The 19,907-nt window shown below is 36.6% G+C and overlaps 1 protein-coding gene across 1 annotated transcript in view; it reads right to left on the reverse strand.

Moving 5' to 3' along the window:
• Positions 1–19,907, reverse strand: part of STIM2 (stromal interaction molecule 2) — a 69,188-nt gene that overhangs the window by 25,608 nt on the left and 23,673 nt on the right. Inside the window, exon 2 of the mRNA XM_086463814.1 lies at positions 3,442–3,572. Coding sequence (XP_086319940.1) covers positions 3,442–3,572 — 131 coding nt within the window. The remainder of the gene's footprint in view (positions 1–3,441; positions 3,573–19,907) is intronic.

Genomic DNA, 19,907 nt, shown 5'->3' on the forward strand with positions numbered 1-19,907 from the left:
TCTATCTTCCTTAGAAGACTTCAACAAGTCCCTCATGTGTTTCAATGACTAATAAATCCCATGTTAAAAATTCAGATCACATTTTCCCACATCTATTTCAACAAGGTCATATACAAGCTACTTTCCAGTCTGCATAAGGTAGATCCAAAAGGCTCCTAGTGTCAGACAATTTTTGAGGAAATAAAAAAAGTTTCTTACAACAGTTCAAATTCTTACACCCTAGAGAAACTCCTTCTCTATAGGATGATTTTATACAAGACTTCATTTTACAGCGGAAAAACAAACTACAACATAAAACAGGCCATGAGGAACATTAGGAAAAATTAAATACTGTGTAGACAAAATGTCTGGAATCACTGTAGGGAGTTCTCAACTGAATTAGCAAATAAAAATAGTTAAAATAAATAGTTCAACATCTTTAGTTCTTGTTACCTTCCCCTCTCAAAATAACATATTTACAAGAACTTCCTTCCTTGGTGTAAATATACCCTCGTAATTTGAAACACTTTTAGTGCTGGTAAAACAGCAGAAAGTTACTTTACTTTGTCAAATTTTTCCTGCCAAATAAAAAGCCAATGAATATCAAATCAACGTACTCAATATACTGTTCTTCCAGGAGTCCTTCAAGCAAAAACCAATGCAGGAAATCCATTACCCTTCTGTTAAGTAAAATCCCTGTACTTCATGTAAGCTTCACTTTTAATGAAGGGGGTTTTTTTTAATTATTATTATTATGAGTCCTCATTCTTAATCAAAACAAGCAGCATTACCCACTGTGACAAAACATCAAAAAATCAACCACTGGTTTTGAAATAGTGTATATTAGGACATATTTAGTATATATTCAGTCCTACTGTGATCAGGCATTTTAAGATTATGTTAAAAGATCCAGTAAGAGAGCTACAACAAGAACGTACAGATTACTAGTTGAATTTGCAATTAAATTGCATTTCTCATTAATTTCAGGTTTGCTTTTAATGTCTTAGAAGAAAGCACTCTATGCAAATACATACTCATCACCGATTTTCACGGAAACTATATGTAGAAAAAGAGCTAATTGGGGAGGTGTTATTAAATATTTCTTCAATAATTAAAAAAGTGAGCTAGTGAAAAAAGGGCTACACTTCAGTCATCATTTAAGCACAGTGAGTATTTTGAATACATAGCTTCACTTATCTCATTACCCCAGCTATAACAGGATTCCTCACAAACTGTTCTAATTTCAGTCACTTTAACAGGTTTAATGGGTAGCTTCTTTTGCTGGAGTGTATTCGACACTCCTCTGAAACTAGAAGAAACTTAAGGTCAGATACAAAGACAGTCCACTGGAAACCAAAGTTTCCAATGCACAAATACTTCAGTAATTTATTTTAATTTTCTTAACTTTCACGTATAACAAATGCAGCACAAATTGAGAGAATCACACAGTGCTGAGAAGTTCCTCAGGAAGCTCACACTCCATCACTAACGTTTCAGTTTGCAAACTGCCTTGTGCCTGTCCCAAGCACAGATACAGGCTGGGCGATGAGTGGATCAAGAGCAGCCCTGCATAAAAGGACTTGAGGGTGCTGGTGGATGAAAAATTGGACATGAGCCACCAATGTCCACTCACAGCCCAGAAAGCCAGTTGCATCCTGGGCTCAATCAAAAGAAGAATGGCCAGCAGGTCAAGGGAGGTGATTCTCCCCCTCTACTCTGCTCTGGTGAGACCCCACCTGCAGTGACCGCTCTTCAGCTCTGGGGCCCCCAGCATAAGACAGACATGGGCCTGTTGGAGCAAGTCCATAGGAGGACCACAAAAATGGTCATGAAGCTGGAGCACCTCTCCTGTGAGGACAGGCTGAGAGTGTTGGGGTTGTTCAGCCCGGAGAAGAGAAGGCTCTGGGGAAACCTTCTAGTGGCCTTCCAGAACTTAAAGGGGGCCTACAGGAAAGGGAGGGAGGGACTCTTGGTCAGGGCTTGTTGCAATAGGACGAGGGGTAATGGTTTCAAACTGAAAGAAGGGAGATTTAGATTAGATGTAAGGAAGAAGTTCTTTACCGTGAGGGAGGAGAGACACTGGGACATGTTGCCCAGAGAAGCTGTGGCTGCTCGCTCCCTGGCAGTGTCCAAGGCCAGGCTGGATGGGGCTTTGAACAACATGGTCTAGTGGAAGGTGTCCCTGCCCACGGCAGGGGGGTTGGAACAAGGTGATCTTAAAGGTCTCTTTCAACCTAAACCATTCTGTGATTCTACGATTGATGACAATAACCAAACGCTCTGCAATAACAGAGCTAGACTATTTGCAGTGCTTGAACTACCTTACCATGGCACTCCCTAAGGTACAGAGCAGATCTTTTTCCTCCAAAGTTAAAAGGTACATTATTTTATTCTTGATCATTCTCTCCATTGTACTGTACTCCTTCAGAAAACTTGTATCAACCAAGCATCAGTGACTGTTGATGCTATTTGTACATAGTCACACAGAAAAGTGTAAGTAGCATCACATTAAACTTGACAATGATAATTCACAACTTAACTCATTCAGGGATAACAATCTTTCCTACGATGTCACAAAAAAGGGAAGATAAATCAGGGCTAGATTCTTCTCCCTCTCACCTCGAGTGAGAATGGGCTTCAGAACCACCGTGGCAATACTCTCATTTTTAGGGGACAAGAGATGAGGGGACATCTTCACTCCCCTTCCTTTCTCAAGCCTGTACCTGACATCTGCCAGGAAACAAAAGAAGCAAGAACAACGATATCACATGGGTATTTCCACTCCTACCCAGTAATTTTGAGAATTCTGACAGTAGAGTAAGTGCAAGAGCAAGTCCTTTGCCAGGACCACCAGGAGCCTGCCTACCAAACTCATTCAAGCACAATCACAAAAAACTTCAGACAGTTCTGAATAACCCTTCCTTAGTTCATAGGACTTCATCTACCATTAACCTCCAGCAGGACATGCTTACTACTTGCCTGTAAAATGTAAGCAAAAACACGCAAGAAAGCTTTCTAGACTGTTCTCTGTTACAGGTATTGTTTTGCACCACTAAGTGCCTGGAACAGATCTAAGGCAAACAGGAAAGCCCAGCAATCCCTTAAAGCGAGAAAATCTTGGAGCAAAGAAATTAAAAGGTGGCAGATCATGTCAATTCTTAGTCACCTCACTACAAGCTAAACCAACACCATTTGCCTACCTCTCACACTAATCTCAAAAACAACAGCTTTTATACACAGTTGTATAAAACCTTCCTTTAGGCTAGAACAATGGACAATAATGTTACATTTCAAGCAATTCTAGAAATTAGACTTTCCTTCCACATTTGGCTGTGGGAAGGGCTGAATTACAAAAAACAGCAATGACTACTCAAGTGCTTGAATGTAAAGAGCCGCTATATAAAACAGGGAGAGGGAAAGACAGACCTCATGTATGCACAAGTGAAGGCTTTTTACTCCTACCTCATCACTTTCATCTACTTCAATACCACCATCTTTGTCATCATCCATTTGCTTATGAATCATGCGGAGAGCTTCTAGGCTGAACCGGTCCTCCTCAGTAAAGCATGGTGGGCTGAGTGAACTGCAGGGATCTGAAGTAGGGGAAAAAAAACAAAACAAAACAGAAATGTTAGCTACTGTCACTCTAGAATATAAAGCTCCCAGGCAAAAGAAAGAGCTTAAATTTCTGTAGGTACTTCACTGCTCACAGACAACAGATCATAGATGTCAAATTTAGCTGTAAAATAACAATTCTTACCAAAAAAGTAAAAGGCAAGGGGGGGAAATCAACTCTTTTTTTTATCCAGGAAGGAAGCCCAAAGAATAGCCTGGGTTTTTTCCCCCACTTCTGCAACTGCTATCTCCAACTCTTCTTCTATTTATCATCCACCCTTAGTAATATATCACTGCAATAGCAAATAAAGTCACCGCATTTTCCAACCTCCTTTCTGAAAGCCTGGGCTAAACAGAGCGGTGAAGAAAGAGAAAAAGAATTGTCAGGTCCTACAATCATAGCTTCATAAACAGATAACAAAGTGATGGTAACCACATTGCAGATCAAATTCAGAGTAGCTAGTACTACTGAATGCAAAATACTCAAGGAAGGCTGCAAGGGAAGAAAGCACACCTCAAAGAAAATTCAACTAATAATACATGACATCTCAGTGTCTATGCTCTGATCAAAAACAGCAGTCACTGTGGAGCAACATTCCAGGTCAAAAATAGTATGTCTTCACTTGCATTCATTACTGAAGGTTCACGATTTGTGTGCATCTGATGGCTCTGCTTCCACCATGTCAGATTGTTATACCTCCATTCTTTCCCTTCCACAAGGCACATGCCAAGTGCTCCAAAGTTCTACAACACATGATGATCGACCATCATTAAAGACTGGTCTTTCACAGACCTCGACATTAACTAATATCTAACCATTTTATTAATTCTGATGTACCTAACACCATTAATGAACAGAAGGTGGAAAAGGATGCAGAAATCATTTTTTGAAAGTTCAGCTTTAATAAGATAGTGAATTTCCACTGTAATAGCCATTATTAAAATGCTATGGTCCCATTAACCAGTATACTCCACTCTAATGATACCAATGCAAATACAAATTGAAGCAGCATAAGTAATTTTTGCTTCTCCTAGTCTATCAAAGGATTAAGCTTTTATGTTACTGCAGAATTTATTAAAGGCTCATTTATATAAAGTAATAAAAAGAAAACACATACAAAAACTGATAGGATCAAGAGTTTGCACAGAAAAATAAATTTATTGTCTTAGTATTTTCATACCAATTGAGTTGGCATGATTCTGCTTTTCTGTCTATTATAAATTTTAAAATAATCAAAAATAATAGATGCTGATAAGACTCAGCTTGCACAAGTCTACAAAGCAGAAGTACGAAAGTAGCAACCACAGCATAGCTGGAATCTCAGACACATTAACAGGACTGATTCCTACAGCTAGACATGAGTCAATGCATTCTGTCTTTATATACCAGTTTTATTATACAGAAGTTAAGGTACATGCTATCTGTGCCCATGTACCTAAAAAAGAGAAAACAACAAAAAACCAAACAAACCACCAACAAAAACTAAAAGACAACAAAAATCATCACAAAAAGTCAAACACCTCACTGACACTGCCCCAGAACAGAGAGATGCTGTTTTTGGAACTACTTCATCTAAATCAGAAACATTTAATACGAAATTACTAAACTAATAAATTACCAAACATTAAACCAGGGCAACCACAAACAATTTTCAGCTTTAAAATGCAACTAATATTTAGTGTGAAAAATAAAGTGAAAACAAATAATTTAACATTAAAAAAAAAAAATCTATTTTATTTGTCCATCTTTATTTCATTAGAAAAGGTTTAATTTGCACAATACACAGCCTTCAGATTTCTGCTTTGCAATGAAATAATTACTATCATTGGGGGCTTAAAGGACTTACCACTGTAATACAGAGTACTTGTTGCAGAAAGGCTTCCCTTGCAATAGTAATGAATCACCTCAAAATTCTGCAAATTAAATTCAAGTACCCATGTACAAAGAATATGACACTACTGCAACACAATCATGTATCAAAACCACCATCTTTCTACTGCAAGAATAGATCTATACTACGTTTTAAGGCAGAGGAAAGCATAATTGTCGTAACAAAGAGGTCCCTCAAACACACCCAACTTAATTCATACTTAGTCCTATTCTCACACAGAAGAAAACATCAGATAAACAGCATTCACAGTTTGCAAGCACCCACTCAAATGTTTTTCCATTTTGTTCAGTTGAAAGCCCAGCTTTTCAAAGCAAAAAATGTTTTCTCAGAGAACATTTTCTCAAAATTGAAGTTGATCGGTTTCTTAATCACAGTACGTATCTTAAATATGCCTCTTTTCATTATTTAAGTATGAAGGCACTGTAAAGAGCTATGGCTCTTCTTGGGAGAAGTAAACAGACTGCTATAGTTTAAATGTCCGATGCACTGGCTTCAGGAACACTTGATCTCTCTCAAGAGACAATAGTGTTCCAATTGCTCCTTTTGGGACTGACAAACATGGAGTAGGACCACATCTTGACTGTAATAAAAATTAACCCACTCTAAACAGAACCCTGATTTACTTTCAAGCTTATTTTCTTATGGTAAAATTAAACATTCCCAGACTGACAACACTTGTCATCCCTCTCTTCAGGTAACAATCTCAAAACAAAAACAAATTACAAAGACACAATCTGAAGAATAAGTGAAAAGCATTTCACAAGCATACCTACGAAGCCCCAAAAAATCCAGCTGACAGAAATTTAATCACCTGCAGCTCTCCAGAAGATTCAAAATGCGATATTGTGCCTCACTAGCATGACAGAAACAATTCAAATTAATACTAGATGAAGTATAGTTAGAAACTTCTCAAACATCCAATCAATTAAGACTAAAGCCAATAGGAAGAGTCTCAAGATACAGCAACCACTATAAATATAATCGTGAGGCCCCACAACAAAGTATAAGACTAGTTGATAGTTTATTTTTCACTTTGAATCCACCCTGTTGAAGGTGTTCTGGGATTCCAAGCCTCCTATCGTACTTTAAGAACAAATCTAATTTCATGTCTGGACCAACTTCTGTGTCCTAGTCTGGTGTGCTGTCATAAATACACTTAGTCCAAAATCATCATCACAGGAAAGAGCACAGAGATGATACCACAAAGTTCACTCAGGGAGTGAACCCGATAGCTTAGAATTTGACCCTTCCTTTAACAAACAGCACAGGTGAATTAGCAAAGCAAACAAAACAGACACAGTTTAGATGAGGTAGACAAGAGGCATACAAGCACACCATATGTCACTCTAGGCAGGAGTTATTTTACAGCCTAGTTTTTAATGTTGCTCAGAAGTGAGGAAGTTTCAGAAATTCCGGTCATGATAAGGAGGGAATTTGTTACTAAAAAATTACGTGTCAAATCTATGGCTCAACAAACTTGGCAGCGGCTTTTGAACCAAACCTTGCTCCTGCCTTGAGTAGCTCAGTAACTGCCTCCTAGGTCTGAGGCAAGAGGAGAAAGTAGTTTTCACACGCCAGGGAGCTGCACAAAGCCATGGGTACACACCAGTCCTACAGGAAACAGTTTGATAACAAACTGAGTACAGAGCTATCCAACTTGGTATACAGGAAACTTCCTATTTACAAATAAGGGGGAAGTAACACTTAGCACTTTTTTCCCCAAGCTCCTTCCTGCCACCCCTTCTTTCTTTTTCAGTGAGGCTAAAATAAAGTGAGACTACAAGAAAAACTTCTCCTAAACTTTAGAATCACAGCTTTTTCATCTCATTTCCTGAAGGTAATAGGAGTTAAAGTGACGTTGTCAACACAAGCCAGTAAGGAAAATTCAATTGCACACACATCTTCATGCATTCTCATCGGCAAAGTCCTTGAAATTTATTTTAGGAATATATCACTAGAAACGGTTCCAAAGCAAAATGGTATATGCACCCCACAGTCTTTCATCTACCCTGCATTTATTTTTTCCTAAACTGTCATGAGCATAACAGACTTCAGAATGAGAAGGACTGACTTCTAAATGGCTAATAATCCCGCAGCTCTCACACATACACCCTTCTGCATATGGACACTGGAGCATAAAAGATATAAATAACTGTGCCAAAGCCTGTGACAGAGGAACCCTAGCCAGGTGTTTGCAGTTCCAACCTGTCCTCAAAAGCACCTGAGCCCTTAAGTCTTTTCGATGCCTCAAAGAGCCTTTTTAAGAATACAGGGACAAACAAAGCCTTTACAATTTTTAGAGGTACTTGGAACCAGATACACACCTCCTCATTTAAAATTTAAATGCCTTCAAATTTCCCCATTAGCTCACACAGAGCAATTTAGCACTTGGGAGTTATTTGGAGAGATTGGCTCGTAAACGTAATTTTTGTTCTGTGAGGATGTTCAGCGCTCACTGAGAAGGAACAGCACTTTTTCTACACTAACATATGGCAGTCCTATGGAAGCCCACAGTGTTTCCGTAACTGCCTTTTTCTGATGCATTCAGGAGTGTACCATGTTCTCCTAGTTTCATGATTCCTCATTCCTAAGAAGCCATCTGGGATAAAGGGAAGCCTCACAGAAAAGGCAAGCACTATACACAAGTGTCAGCTTCCTAAGTACGTACTCTCAGCTTAAAATAACTATCCTCCAGCAAACCATGATGACTGAAGTATGATTTCTTTGCATTTTCCAGAGCCAAAGCAGGTGGCCACAATATCCCCACCCGCCCTGTCAAATGCATCTTCATCTAACTAGGTTTTTATTTCCTTACACTTATCCTGTGCTTTAGTTTTACACTGTACTTTAATACATTACAGTTTCTTCATTGATTCAGTATTATTCCTTTCAAGGCAAAAAGAACTGTAAGAGAAAAATGATTTTTAAAGACCTGAATAAAAATCTGAGTGGCAGGTACAGCAGGGGTTATTGAAAACATTGAAAAGCAAGTGTTTTCAGTAATTTCACCAGATGTTCAAAACAGCTATTCACAGTAAAGGTAACAAACATGTTGCTTTTATCTTAAATCCTTACATAAGGTGTCATTAAAATCTTCAAATGCTTGAAGAGACAGCCTCAGAATGAGCTTCATTTAATCTTTCAATTAAAAGCTCCCAAAGCAAATCACTCCTACTCTTAATAATTAAACTCCTCCATATGGCAAGTAGGCTGAGCAGGATATAACAGTTAACTTGACAATGTCATTTGTGACATTTATTTAAATGACTAGAGTGAAAAATAAAGTTCATCACTGCAGTACATCTTTCCACTAAAAACATTTGAAAAACCAGACAAAATTTTGACAAAAAGGGCAGAATATACTTCTCTTCTAATCACAACACTGATGCTACTTAAATGAGCTTCCTAAAGAGGAAAACACAGTAACACTAATAACAGCAGGGAAAGGGGAAGGGGTACAACAACAAAGGAGATTCAGGACATTGTCTCTAAAGAATTTAAAATGTGAAGTTTCACATTAGGCAGAGTTTTCCACTACTCCGTATTAGAAATTCAGGTAATTTCTGAAGATGTGTTTATAAACTCGTGCAATAACAGCAGATGAGACTCATAGATAGAACTCCTGACTGAATGCTTAGTGACTGGTAACACTTCAGTTAAAAAAATAAAATTTGCAGTTCAGCTCCATGAAAGCTGTCATAATTCTTTTTAAATCTACTAAACATCCTTCAGTAAAAAAAAGATGACATTTCGAACAGCCTTAAAATAAATCATTATCACTTCAATAGGTATATAAGTGATCTTTGCATGAGAGATTCAAACCTGGTTTTGTCACTATTGAGAAGTGTCCATGTATTCTGCTATTCAGTAATCTTTTAATACATGCAAATAGACTATATTTTTTCCCCCGCATGGAAACTTGAAACTTGATGAGGCAAGGCTTTGACTTTTTCCTTAAATCACTATTATCTCATCTCTGCTTTCTCCACACCCACAAAAAAGCTGTCTAATTCTGAACTTAAATTTCATTTTTTGAACACAGAAAAAAAAAAATTAAAAAAACCCACCCCAAACAGTGAAATCACAGTTTGTTATTTAAAAGTAGAAATTCAGTCAAATAATGCCATCAGCAAAATCAAGCCTTAAGACACGTTTTGATTAAAGCTTTCCTAATCTTTGTTAGAGAAAAAGCTTCAAAACAAACTGCAGAACAGTAGACACTGTTAACCTTCCGATCACCTGTTAAGATACTCAAAACATTATACACTATCTTGGAAAATTATTTAAGAACTTCGTAGCAATAAAATATTTACTCTAAGGAAAAGAGACAAAAGGAATTCTCTAGAGAATTAATTTTGATGTAAAATCTAATTCTGCTTTATTTTAACTGCATTAAAAGTGGCTATCACAAATCAGCAATGCTTGTTTAAAAAGGAAGTTGCAAAAAGGGCTTGAATGTGTTAATCACATCAAGGATTATTCTGACAAGACAAAATAACAGTCTAAATGAAGTGTTTATACTGATAGAAAATTAATTACTAAATTACAACACCACTGTCTGACTAAACAAAAATCAAGAAGATGGATTCACGGCTTTTCCATCTCCTTCCCACACCCTCCTCCCTGAGCAGTGACACAGTCTGAAGGGAAGGGGAAGTTGGACAATTATTGTACACAATGGTCAAAGCAGACTGATTTAGAAGAGGAACTCCTGCCAACCCTAACAAAGCAGGATGAGAGGAAACTCAGAGATGCATCTTATACAAGATATCAAAAAGTCTGGTTTTTCCTCCTTCCAACCTTACTTGTACTTTAAAGATACTTACTATACAAACCTACAAACACATATGAATATTCAGTTACAAGAAAAAAGATGCCAGCAACAGGAAAGTCTGTCTCACTTCACTTATATTTAGTACAACAAGACCAAGAAGGTAAATCCTTAATGCAGTTTAAATTAAAGTTTTCATCCATGTATCTTGATTTGGTAGTGACAACTATTTAAAACACTTTTAAAAAATGTATGATGTACTCTTTGCACACTAGGGCAACTATTAATATCTAAAACTAGAATAACTCCGAGAAAAAAAACCCACAACTTTACATAGGTTCAAAGATGACCTAAATTCATAACTTTACCTGTAATAAAAACACACTCGTAACTCAGACAAAATTAACAAGACAGTCGTTATTTTGCCTTATATCACATAGGTATCTAGAAGTTACAGCTATCGAAGAAACAGGACTGTGATTTACTATTTGAGTTTGTTTGTCAACAGAACATTAAGTTGATGAAATAAACTACAGACGTGTACTCACATACATTCAGTGACTATTAATGCATAACACACATCTAACCACATATAACAACACACATCTACGCTTTTTAAATATTTTAGGTCTGAGTAGTTCTTTACTGCTGTTCTAACAATTTTCTCCCTTTTGTAGCAGCAGGAAGCTGGAAAAGATGCAGTATATCCCTGATCATATACTCTAATCTGCCCAAGAATTTGTCATCTCTTAAGAAAGAACAGTAGCATAGCATTTAAGCCACTTTCTTAATTTGGTCAGGAAATCAGAAAAGTAATTTACAGGTGACCTTTCAAATGTCTGACAGTAAGTCCTTGTGATTTCTGAAACAAAATTCCTAGTAAATATTTTCTAAATAATAAAATCTCATTTACTTTCTTAGATTTCCATCCCTGTTAACACCTCAGCTGTGCATTAATCTGGAAGACTAATCTTTAGCCTCCTGGCGAAAGCATATAGTCAACATTCACTGTACCAATCTCTATTCAGGTATGGCTCAAGAGCTAAGCAAAGCATGAGCCACTGAATTCTTTTCTGGAAGACATGGATTTGCAGAATACAAGCATCATGACAGTATGTCTGATAATTTAACAGTTTACAAACTTTTTCCACACTGAAAAGGCAGTTCACAAGTTCTAAGAATGAAAAAGGGCGGGGGGGTAAGCTCTTGAAAAGGATTTTACCGCATTACGTAATTTTTAAAAAGTTTACTGAAAGGCATAAAAAGTTTACAGACATGGTTTTAAGATTTAAAAAAGCACCTTTTAAGACCTAAATCCTTTCAGACAAATAAACTGAAGCATGCTAAAATTATAATTTATAGGGGTGTATTAATTAATATATTATTATATTGAAATAATTGCTTTCATATAAAAGTATATATATATATCTTTAAACTTATACTTTTAAACACACTAGTTTTTCCTCGGATATATTTATTTTCACATGTGATTCATAATCATATCCTATATCCATGAATCAGGCATGTAAGCATGACATTGCTGACATTACTGAATTAATCCAGTCTTTTACACCATCTGAGCTAGTACGTATATTATTAACTGTTCTAACCAAGGAATCAAATTTAATCCTCTGTGAGCACCATCTGTAGCATCATCAGTTCCCTCAGAGTTCCTGTAACAACATGTTGTCAGGATGTATTTATACCTTAAGAGAGCATATCAGAATTATACAACTGAAACCTAAAGTAAAAAAGAGGTAACATTGTACTTACATTAAAGCAAGCTTAGTATTGGGGCACTGTGGGTTTTTTTTTTTTTTAATACACAATCTGTTAAGATTCTAGCATGTCAGTATTAAATCTTTCAGCCTGTGTAATGTTTATACTTTCAAAAATACAAAGGCACTGAGTGCATAGATTCATGTTATTTAATCAGTAACACCATAATGAAATACTTCCTTTTAGCACCATTCAGCATATCAGGAATTTTAAGGATGTATAAATACTAGTTTCTTTAAATAGTCCTATTAGCTCATGTGAAGATTTAGTAGCACAGATCCCTGACTAGTTAAGGACTATCCTACCACCAGAAGCTTACATGAACTGCTCTGCAGTTAGCACTCACATCCAACTCCAGATTGCACAACTGGCACTTTTGCTCCTACTAATATGCTGCTAAATATTTTTCTCATGATTAATTTCAACAAGTGATAACCCAGACTGACAAATCTACTGATACTGTCTCAAGTCACCTTGGTTTATTTGATGCAAATAAGACCTAAAGAGCCCTTTTTTAAAAAAAAAGTTTTCAGAATGTAAAAAAGTAAGGTAGTCACACATCTTTGGAAACAACGCAGCATTACTATGCTATTGCTCAAACTTAGCTAGGGGTATTTGTATTTACCAGAATGTAAGAATAGCCCATAGTTGCACATATCTTAGATATATCTTGGTTGACACCATTTTGATAAATTTATTTCTGGGCCCAGAAAAATAGTAGCAAACGCTGTAGTTTTCCAGTATGTATTCCTTAGTGGTTAAAGTGGCCAACAAAGTAGAAGCCAGTTCTTACACAACAAGCATACACTGAACACTCACACTCTGTGCGCAAAGTCATGCACTGGAATCACACAGAGTAGAAAAAGTGGAAACTGTTCAATTAAACAAGAACTCTAAAACTTAGAATAAGTCATATAATGTTAGAGAGAATTAGCTCAGATTTATTCTGTTTGTTCGAGTTTTTTTAAAAAAAAATAAAAACTACAAACATATGGCTCTTCCCACCAAAAAGTATTAGATACAATTTGCATACATGGTTAAAGTAGTACCATCCCACCTCTAGACAAATCTTGAGAAGTCACATACAAAAAACATTACGGTTCCCAAATCCTCTACGTTTGCCTGAACACCACACATCGCCAAACACTACTTGTACAGATTCAAATATCGTCAGTTGCTCCCCCAACAGCATGAGCATATTCAGGATGCCAGGAAGAGCAAAGGCAATAATTTCACATACGCTCTAAAGCAGAATAAGCCAAAGACTAATGCTAAAAGGATTCCTAATTGCTCATGCCCCTGCCGTTTGTTCCTGTCCCTGTACTACCCCCTTCCTTGTACCAACATAAGCACATTTGTGCAATCATGCTGCAGGAAGGATCAGGAAACTGATTCTGCCTGAATTGGTTCTCTATACGCCTGCACAAACACTTGCAACAGCAAAGGCGCCGTGGGAGGAGAAGGAAACCCATGCAGAAGCAGGCAGAACTGCACTTTACAGCCAGTGCTGCTGCTAAACCCTGCTGCTGACGTGCCCTATGTTACTACTGAATCTAGCCAGCAACACAGTAGGTGAGCAATAAACTGAAAAATGGGATTAATGCAGTGGAACAACATCTAAGCTATTTGAGTGGAAATCTTCAGCTCCATTTTTTAGATCCTTGCTTTCTCTACTAGGAGGCATAGGACAAAGCCGTGTCCTAGATGACTTGTTGAAATTAACAACTATCGAGTAGAAAACCTACATACATATTTACCTGCAACAGGTTGACACCATGGCTGGACTTTAAATACAACATTGAACTCTCTACCTGAGGTAACTGCATTTTTTCAAGTAAATTTTGTGGCCTATAAAACCTAAAACAGACTTTTGTAACACTATAGCAGCAGTTGAAGTAACAGCAAACACAAATAAAAGACTGCACAAGATTTGACAACAGTTTCTAACACCACTGTCAGCAAGCTCAGAATTTTTCCTTTCTCCAGGGCTTTCCCCATGAGCCTAGAGAAGTCACAAGCTCCAGACGTAGCCCACTTTGGCTGCAGCCAGTCCATATGACAAATGGAGACACCTCATGTCTGCAAACTTACACCAGACACGCTCAAGGTGTCTACCAAGGTCATGTCTGTCCCAAATACTACTATAATTCACACAGTCCCTTCATGCAAGCTCAAATTTTTTGACCAGTTTCCAAAACTTAGGAGCCAGAACATGCATTAAGAATTCAATACACAGGACTATTAAAAAAAAAAAAAAAAAAAAAAAGGCAACAAAATAGGATCTGTCCCAAAGCTGACAAATACATGCAGCCAAGTGAGCTTGTGTTTGAGGGTTTTTTGTTTTGTTTAGGGGATTTTTAAAATTTTTATTATCAGCAGCACAAGACATTTTTCTGAAGGGAGAAACAGCCAGGAAGATACTTATGGAAAGCTCCAAGGAAAGAACAAGAAAGTATAAAGATCTTTTAAAATTTAACACTCTGATAACAGAGGTTACAATCAACTGCAAAAGAATATTGGCGTAAGATATCTTTAAAGGCAATCAATGACATTAAGAGATATATAATCTACTCTTAAGTCCTTGCTTAGGTCCCCAGTGTATGTTCCTGACCTACACTGGGAAAAACCAAGATGAAACGAACAGCATTAAGCTTTTTCCAGACAGTGACTGCTTTTACTTAACAAGAGCCATTACAGGTACTTTATGACATATATACATATACTTTGTTAAACACAAAATTTCAGTGTATATTTTAGTCTTACACAAGACTTTATACACTAATATTGATTTGTATCTATCAGATTTAAAAAGGATAAAGCATGAAAAATAATAACCTAGATTTTTTAACTCTGCTGGACACATACTGCAAATGGAACTCAGTATCTCATGCACAGAATTACCAATGCTTCTGCTGCTATTTGCTCCCTGCAACAGACAGAAGTAGGAAAACAGGCACAGAGCCAAATTCCAACAGACAAGTGTTTCCACTACATTACCTTTTTTTAAACATACCAAGTATCAACATGTACTACCAGTCCATCGTTTTCAATATCAAAAAGGAAGTAACTTCCAGAAGTTAAAAAGTCACCTGCCTGTCATTAAGCATAAGCACAAGTAAACCAGAGCCATGAAAGACTCTACTTCAATACATTCCATTAGATCCCATTTTCAAAAATCCCAGGAAGTTAATTTCACATGAGACCTTCTGTTTCCTACAGAAATATGTTAGATAGAATCGAATCAAATCAAATAGAACATACAGAAAACCACTTTTATTAAATTAGGATTGTTTTCAAATATGTTGGGGCATGTCTTGTTTTGTTAGGTGTCCTGTTGCTGGGTTATAGCCTCCATAGAAAACACAACACATCTGAAGTTCTTCATTCACATCTTAGAGAAGAATGTTTTGTAATACTATTCTACTTTGAAATTTCACTTTGGTTTTAATCAAATACAAGGAACATACATTCTACAGGCTTTATCTCTGAAGTCTAGTCTCATGTCCTAAATGCAACATCTAACAAAGCTGTCAGCCAAAATCCAACTATTCCCTGTCAGTCACATCTATCAACTAGCATAAACTTTTTAATCCTTTAACACAGTGATTTGTAGGTTATAAATCTCCAATTTAAATCTGGGTTTGCCTGTAATCATTTTAAAGCAATTTTTATACAGGGGGACAATGTTTTTCTATTCTGCATTTCTGAGGAATACTGTGCACAATTAACATACAGTTGATACCAGAAAATGAGTAACATTGTATGCCTTACTCTCCATTACACAGAGCCACATTCATTATTTATTCTATTACAACACAAAGGAAATAGTTTCCTCCTTTCATTAAGTTTCATTTCTTTAGTAATATTTAAATTAACACATACAAGTTAACATATGGAAGTTTCCAGTTTACATGAAAACAGATAAACATAAAAACACTCTTCCCACATTTAAAACGTTTGCTGAAGTTCTCTTCGCCCAAGTGAAGTTTTACTACCAATGCCAAGTCAAAGCCAGCTGACATTGCCTCTAAACATGATAAAACAAGCAAGTATTTTTAAACTTAGTTACCATTACCAAAATTAATCGAAAGATTTCAAACTAGGAGGATACACTCAGAAAAATTCTACTCCTATTCATAAATTCTTTCTGGAAACAACACGGTCTTAGACATATGCTTGAGACAGATTAAAGAACGGCAATAATCGTGTATGCGACAAAGATGGAGCAATTACAAGAGGAGAATTGAACTCAACTTTGAAGACCATGGCTATGTCACTTCAAAGTGGTAGCATCGCCAACTGAAAGCTTAGTACGCTCACCGTACTGTAAGCAGACAGCTATCTTGCAGAATTTTTTCCTCACTTCCTTTACCTATATAACATTACAAACAGCCTATACCAGACAGCCTACGCTACTTAGCCACCATCCTACTAGCTTAGCAATTAACAGTTAAGTTCTCAAGTTTTCCTTCCCTTCTTTTCTTTAAAATTTAATTTGGGCATCTAAAAATCTTTATTTAAAGGTTGAAATGTCAAGGCATTAAAGAAAAAAAAAGTCTTCCATCCAGGTATATCAGAAATCAAATTTGAAAACTTTCTTTTAAACAAGTCTGCAAGTCTAGTTCTCTGTGAGCTACTAAATCCCTATCTTATGCAAGATAATACTCGATCTCAAGAAACATTCTGAAGCTGTTAAATGTTTTGAGTGATAAACCCTCCATCTTTTTGTCACTGGAGTAATAAAAAATTATTCTATTTTCTGCTCACATTCTTCTTAAACTCAGCTGAACGAAAGAACCTTTCTATATGCGATTTCACCTGGTTTCTCTCCAAAGCCTACTGGTTATTATTCATATGTGACGGTCTAAATAGATTAATACCCTCCAAGCAGAAAAATTCTTGCTAAAAATCCACATTTTGAAGTACTTAGACTGAAACAAAATGTTAAGTATCTTCTATACAGAAACAGATTAGTTTTCCAAAAAGCCAACTGACCATCTACAATATTCAACTAACTCGTTTGTTTGGTTTTTTTTTTTTGTTTTGCTTTTGGTCATTTTGTTGGGTTTTTTAAAGTAAAACATTGCATTGTTTGACCATACGTACACACATGAACACACACATACTTGCAATATGCAACGGGGGGGGGGGGGGGGGGGGGGGGGGGGGGAGGCAGCTCATTTTGAATCCATTAATACTACATGTTCTCAAGACTTTTGACTTCCAAATCTTGTGCTCAATGAACTAGTTCAATTTTATTAGGATTAAAAGAAATCAAAGTTTCAATCCTACACAATTTCAAGGAGATCATCGATTTTCAGAAAGCTGATCTTGTTTAGTCTTGTGAAAAGAAGCCTACAACTAACTATTGACAGCAAATGGGCAAACCCTCCTCAGTAGGGAGAGATCATATGACATGGGGCAACAGTCAAATTATGCACTGGGAGGATCAGACATCCAGGAAACCCTTTTTTGCTAGCAAGGCATTGCAGTACTATGGCACACTACTCAGCGGATGAGGAGTCTCCACCCTTAAGAGTTTTCAGAAGTCAGCCAGAAAGTGGTACAGATGACCTGTTCTTCCAATGCTGACACTCTTGCCTGGACACTGGAGCACAAGTTTGACCTCCAGTGGTCCCTTTCAACCACCATCTCTATCACCTCACTTGAAAGGCAGATTCTAGAATAACATCTCCCAAAACTGAGGGCTCCAATTCACAAATAAAAATGTAATACCAGTAGTCATTCTTACTTACAAAATGTTAATTGCGTGCTCGCAGTGTGTTCCTAGGCTGTTCCTAGGAAGCATGCTGTTGTGAAGTTACTGACCGACCACATTTAGAACCCAAAATATTAAGCAAATATCAAGTGATAACAGAAGAAAGAACAAGGCAAGCCCGAAAAAAACCTTGGAAAATCCTGATCAAATCCCAAACAGGATCTAACAGCATTGACATTTGTGCACAGGTTTTACTGCCTTTCAACACGCGTATGTATTCCTCATGTCCATAGTAAAGAATGTTTGTATTCATGCATACAGATGAACCGCTTAGGAATGCCTTTGGAAAATCTGTATGTTTTTACCACCACATCAGTTCAAAGCAATAAATTGTACGTAATGAAGAGATACAAGTTTTAGCAGAACTTAAGGCATTCTGAAAGAGAATAAAGAGAACAAGGTGTCAAGAATTGGTATGTAGAAGCCCAGAGCTTGAAAACAGGGTGACAACCACTCAGAAGAAAGAATTCATCGTAACTAGAATAGGTATGTTCATTCAAGAATGAGGGTTTTTTTAGAGTTATACTGTATGTTATGTAACATTGCTTTCCATCTTGTAGTTCTATAAAAAACTTTTTGTATTAGGAGACATTTTGTATGCACAAGCTTATGAAGGCAAATAAGCTAAAATCTTACTATATATGGTCATGTCTAGCCTTAAATAAATGACAACCTCTACTTTTAAGTGAGCTATCTACTGCAAAAGTCTACACCTTTGTGCCACTGCTAAAGCAAAGAAACTTTGCAACACTGTTCATTTTCTAAAGCTCCCGTAAGATCCAGTTTTGTTTCGGTAAGAAGCCTCAGCTCTCCTTTCAGTGATATGAAAATGAAGACAGTTAATATTCTCTAGGGACAAATACCTAAAAAGGGTTTAATGGCTTTATTGACATTTACACAAGTTTCAAACTAAATATTTTGAGAAGGGCTAACAATTTTGATATGCAGAAGGAGAAGGGAAGAAGAGAAGAGACAGGGTTCTTTCAAAATCCTTTCACTGTTTTTATAAGCAGAAAAAGTAATTTATGAAAAAGTGTTACATAAGTTACTGCACTACAACTGCAATCTTGATCAAAAATAAGATTCAAGATGCTGTTAGCTAAGTTGCAGTCAACAGCAGGGGGAAGGGAAAGAGAAGGGTGTGGAAATGGTAGAAAAGGAGGTAAAATGGTAAACTGCCAATTTCATTGGTCTACTTAGAGCAGTGTAACAAAAGCACCTTACAAAAAATACTCAATATATTTTAAAAAACAAAAAGAAGAATTTGTAACCTAAAACTTTACGCATATTTTGATTGGAAAGCTGTAGAAATTATTACATATGTGAAATGCACTAAAACTGAGAAGCAAGCAAAATCACATAAATTGAAATGAAATTGAGGAGATCCGCAGAATTAATGCAATCAACACCCTGAAAAGGTACCCGAGTCTATTCTAATAGAGTTCAGTTCATAAACTGAAAGAAGCTGTACCTGAATAGGGAAAAAAATCTAAGCTCAGAGCCCATTTGTGTGTAACTACCTGTGGCAGCACTGTGCAGAAAGTGCAAACCCCACAGAAAATTCAGGGTTTAAACAGAACAGAATTCATTCCAACCTTTTCTGAACAGCATCAGCTGTTTCATGTAACTGCACACTGAACCTGAGCATTATTTATTGAAAGGTAGGCTTTAATGCAATTAACTAAAACCTTTTCTCTAACACTTGCCAGGAATAGCTTACCTAGTAAGCAGAGTAAAGCTATTAACATTTTTAAGTAACAGTACTTAATCAGTCTCAAGCAGCAAACTGACATGTGAAAAACAAAAATCAGAGTATCAAACATTCTTTAAGTTTACTAAATTTACTGGTGTAAACAAATGGAAGTTTCATTGTGCTTTTTTTTTAAATCTACAAGTTTTGAGAATACAGAAGTCAGCAGGTAATGTAAATTATTGGCAATAAAATTTAATCTCTGCACTGTACAAAAGATTTATTGCTTTTTTTTTTTTTAAAGGGTAATTATTTCAACCGAAGTATTAATAAACAAACTTAAAGACTGGAGTTCTTTAAAATTCCCTTGTTTCATACAAGATCACACGGGCTGTTTATTTA

The sequence above is a fragment of the Leptosomus discolor genome, chromosome 4, assembly GCF_034619465.1.
Source record: "Leptosomus discolor isolate bLepDis1 chromosome 4, bLepDis1.hap2, whole genome shotgun sequence".
NCBI lineage: Eukaryota > Metazoa > Chordata > Aves > Leptosomiformes > Leptosomidae > Leptosomus > Leptosomus discolor.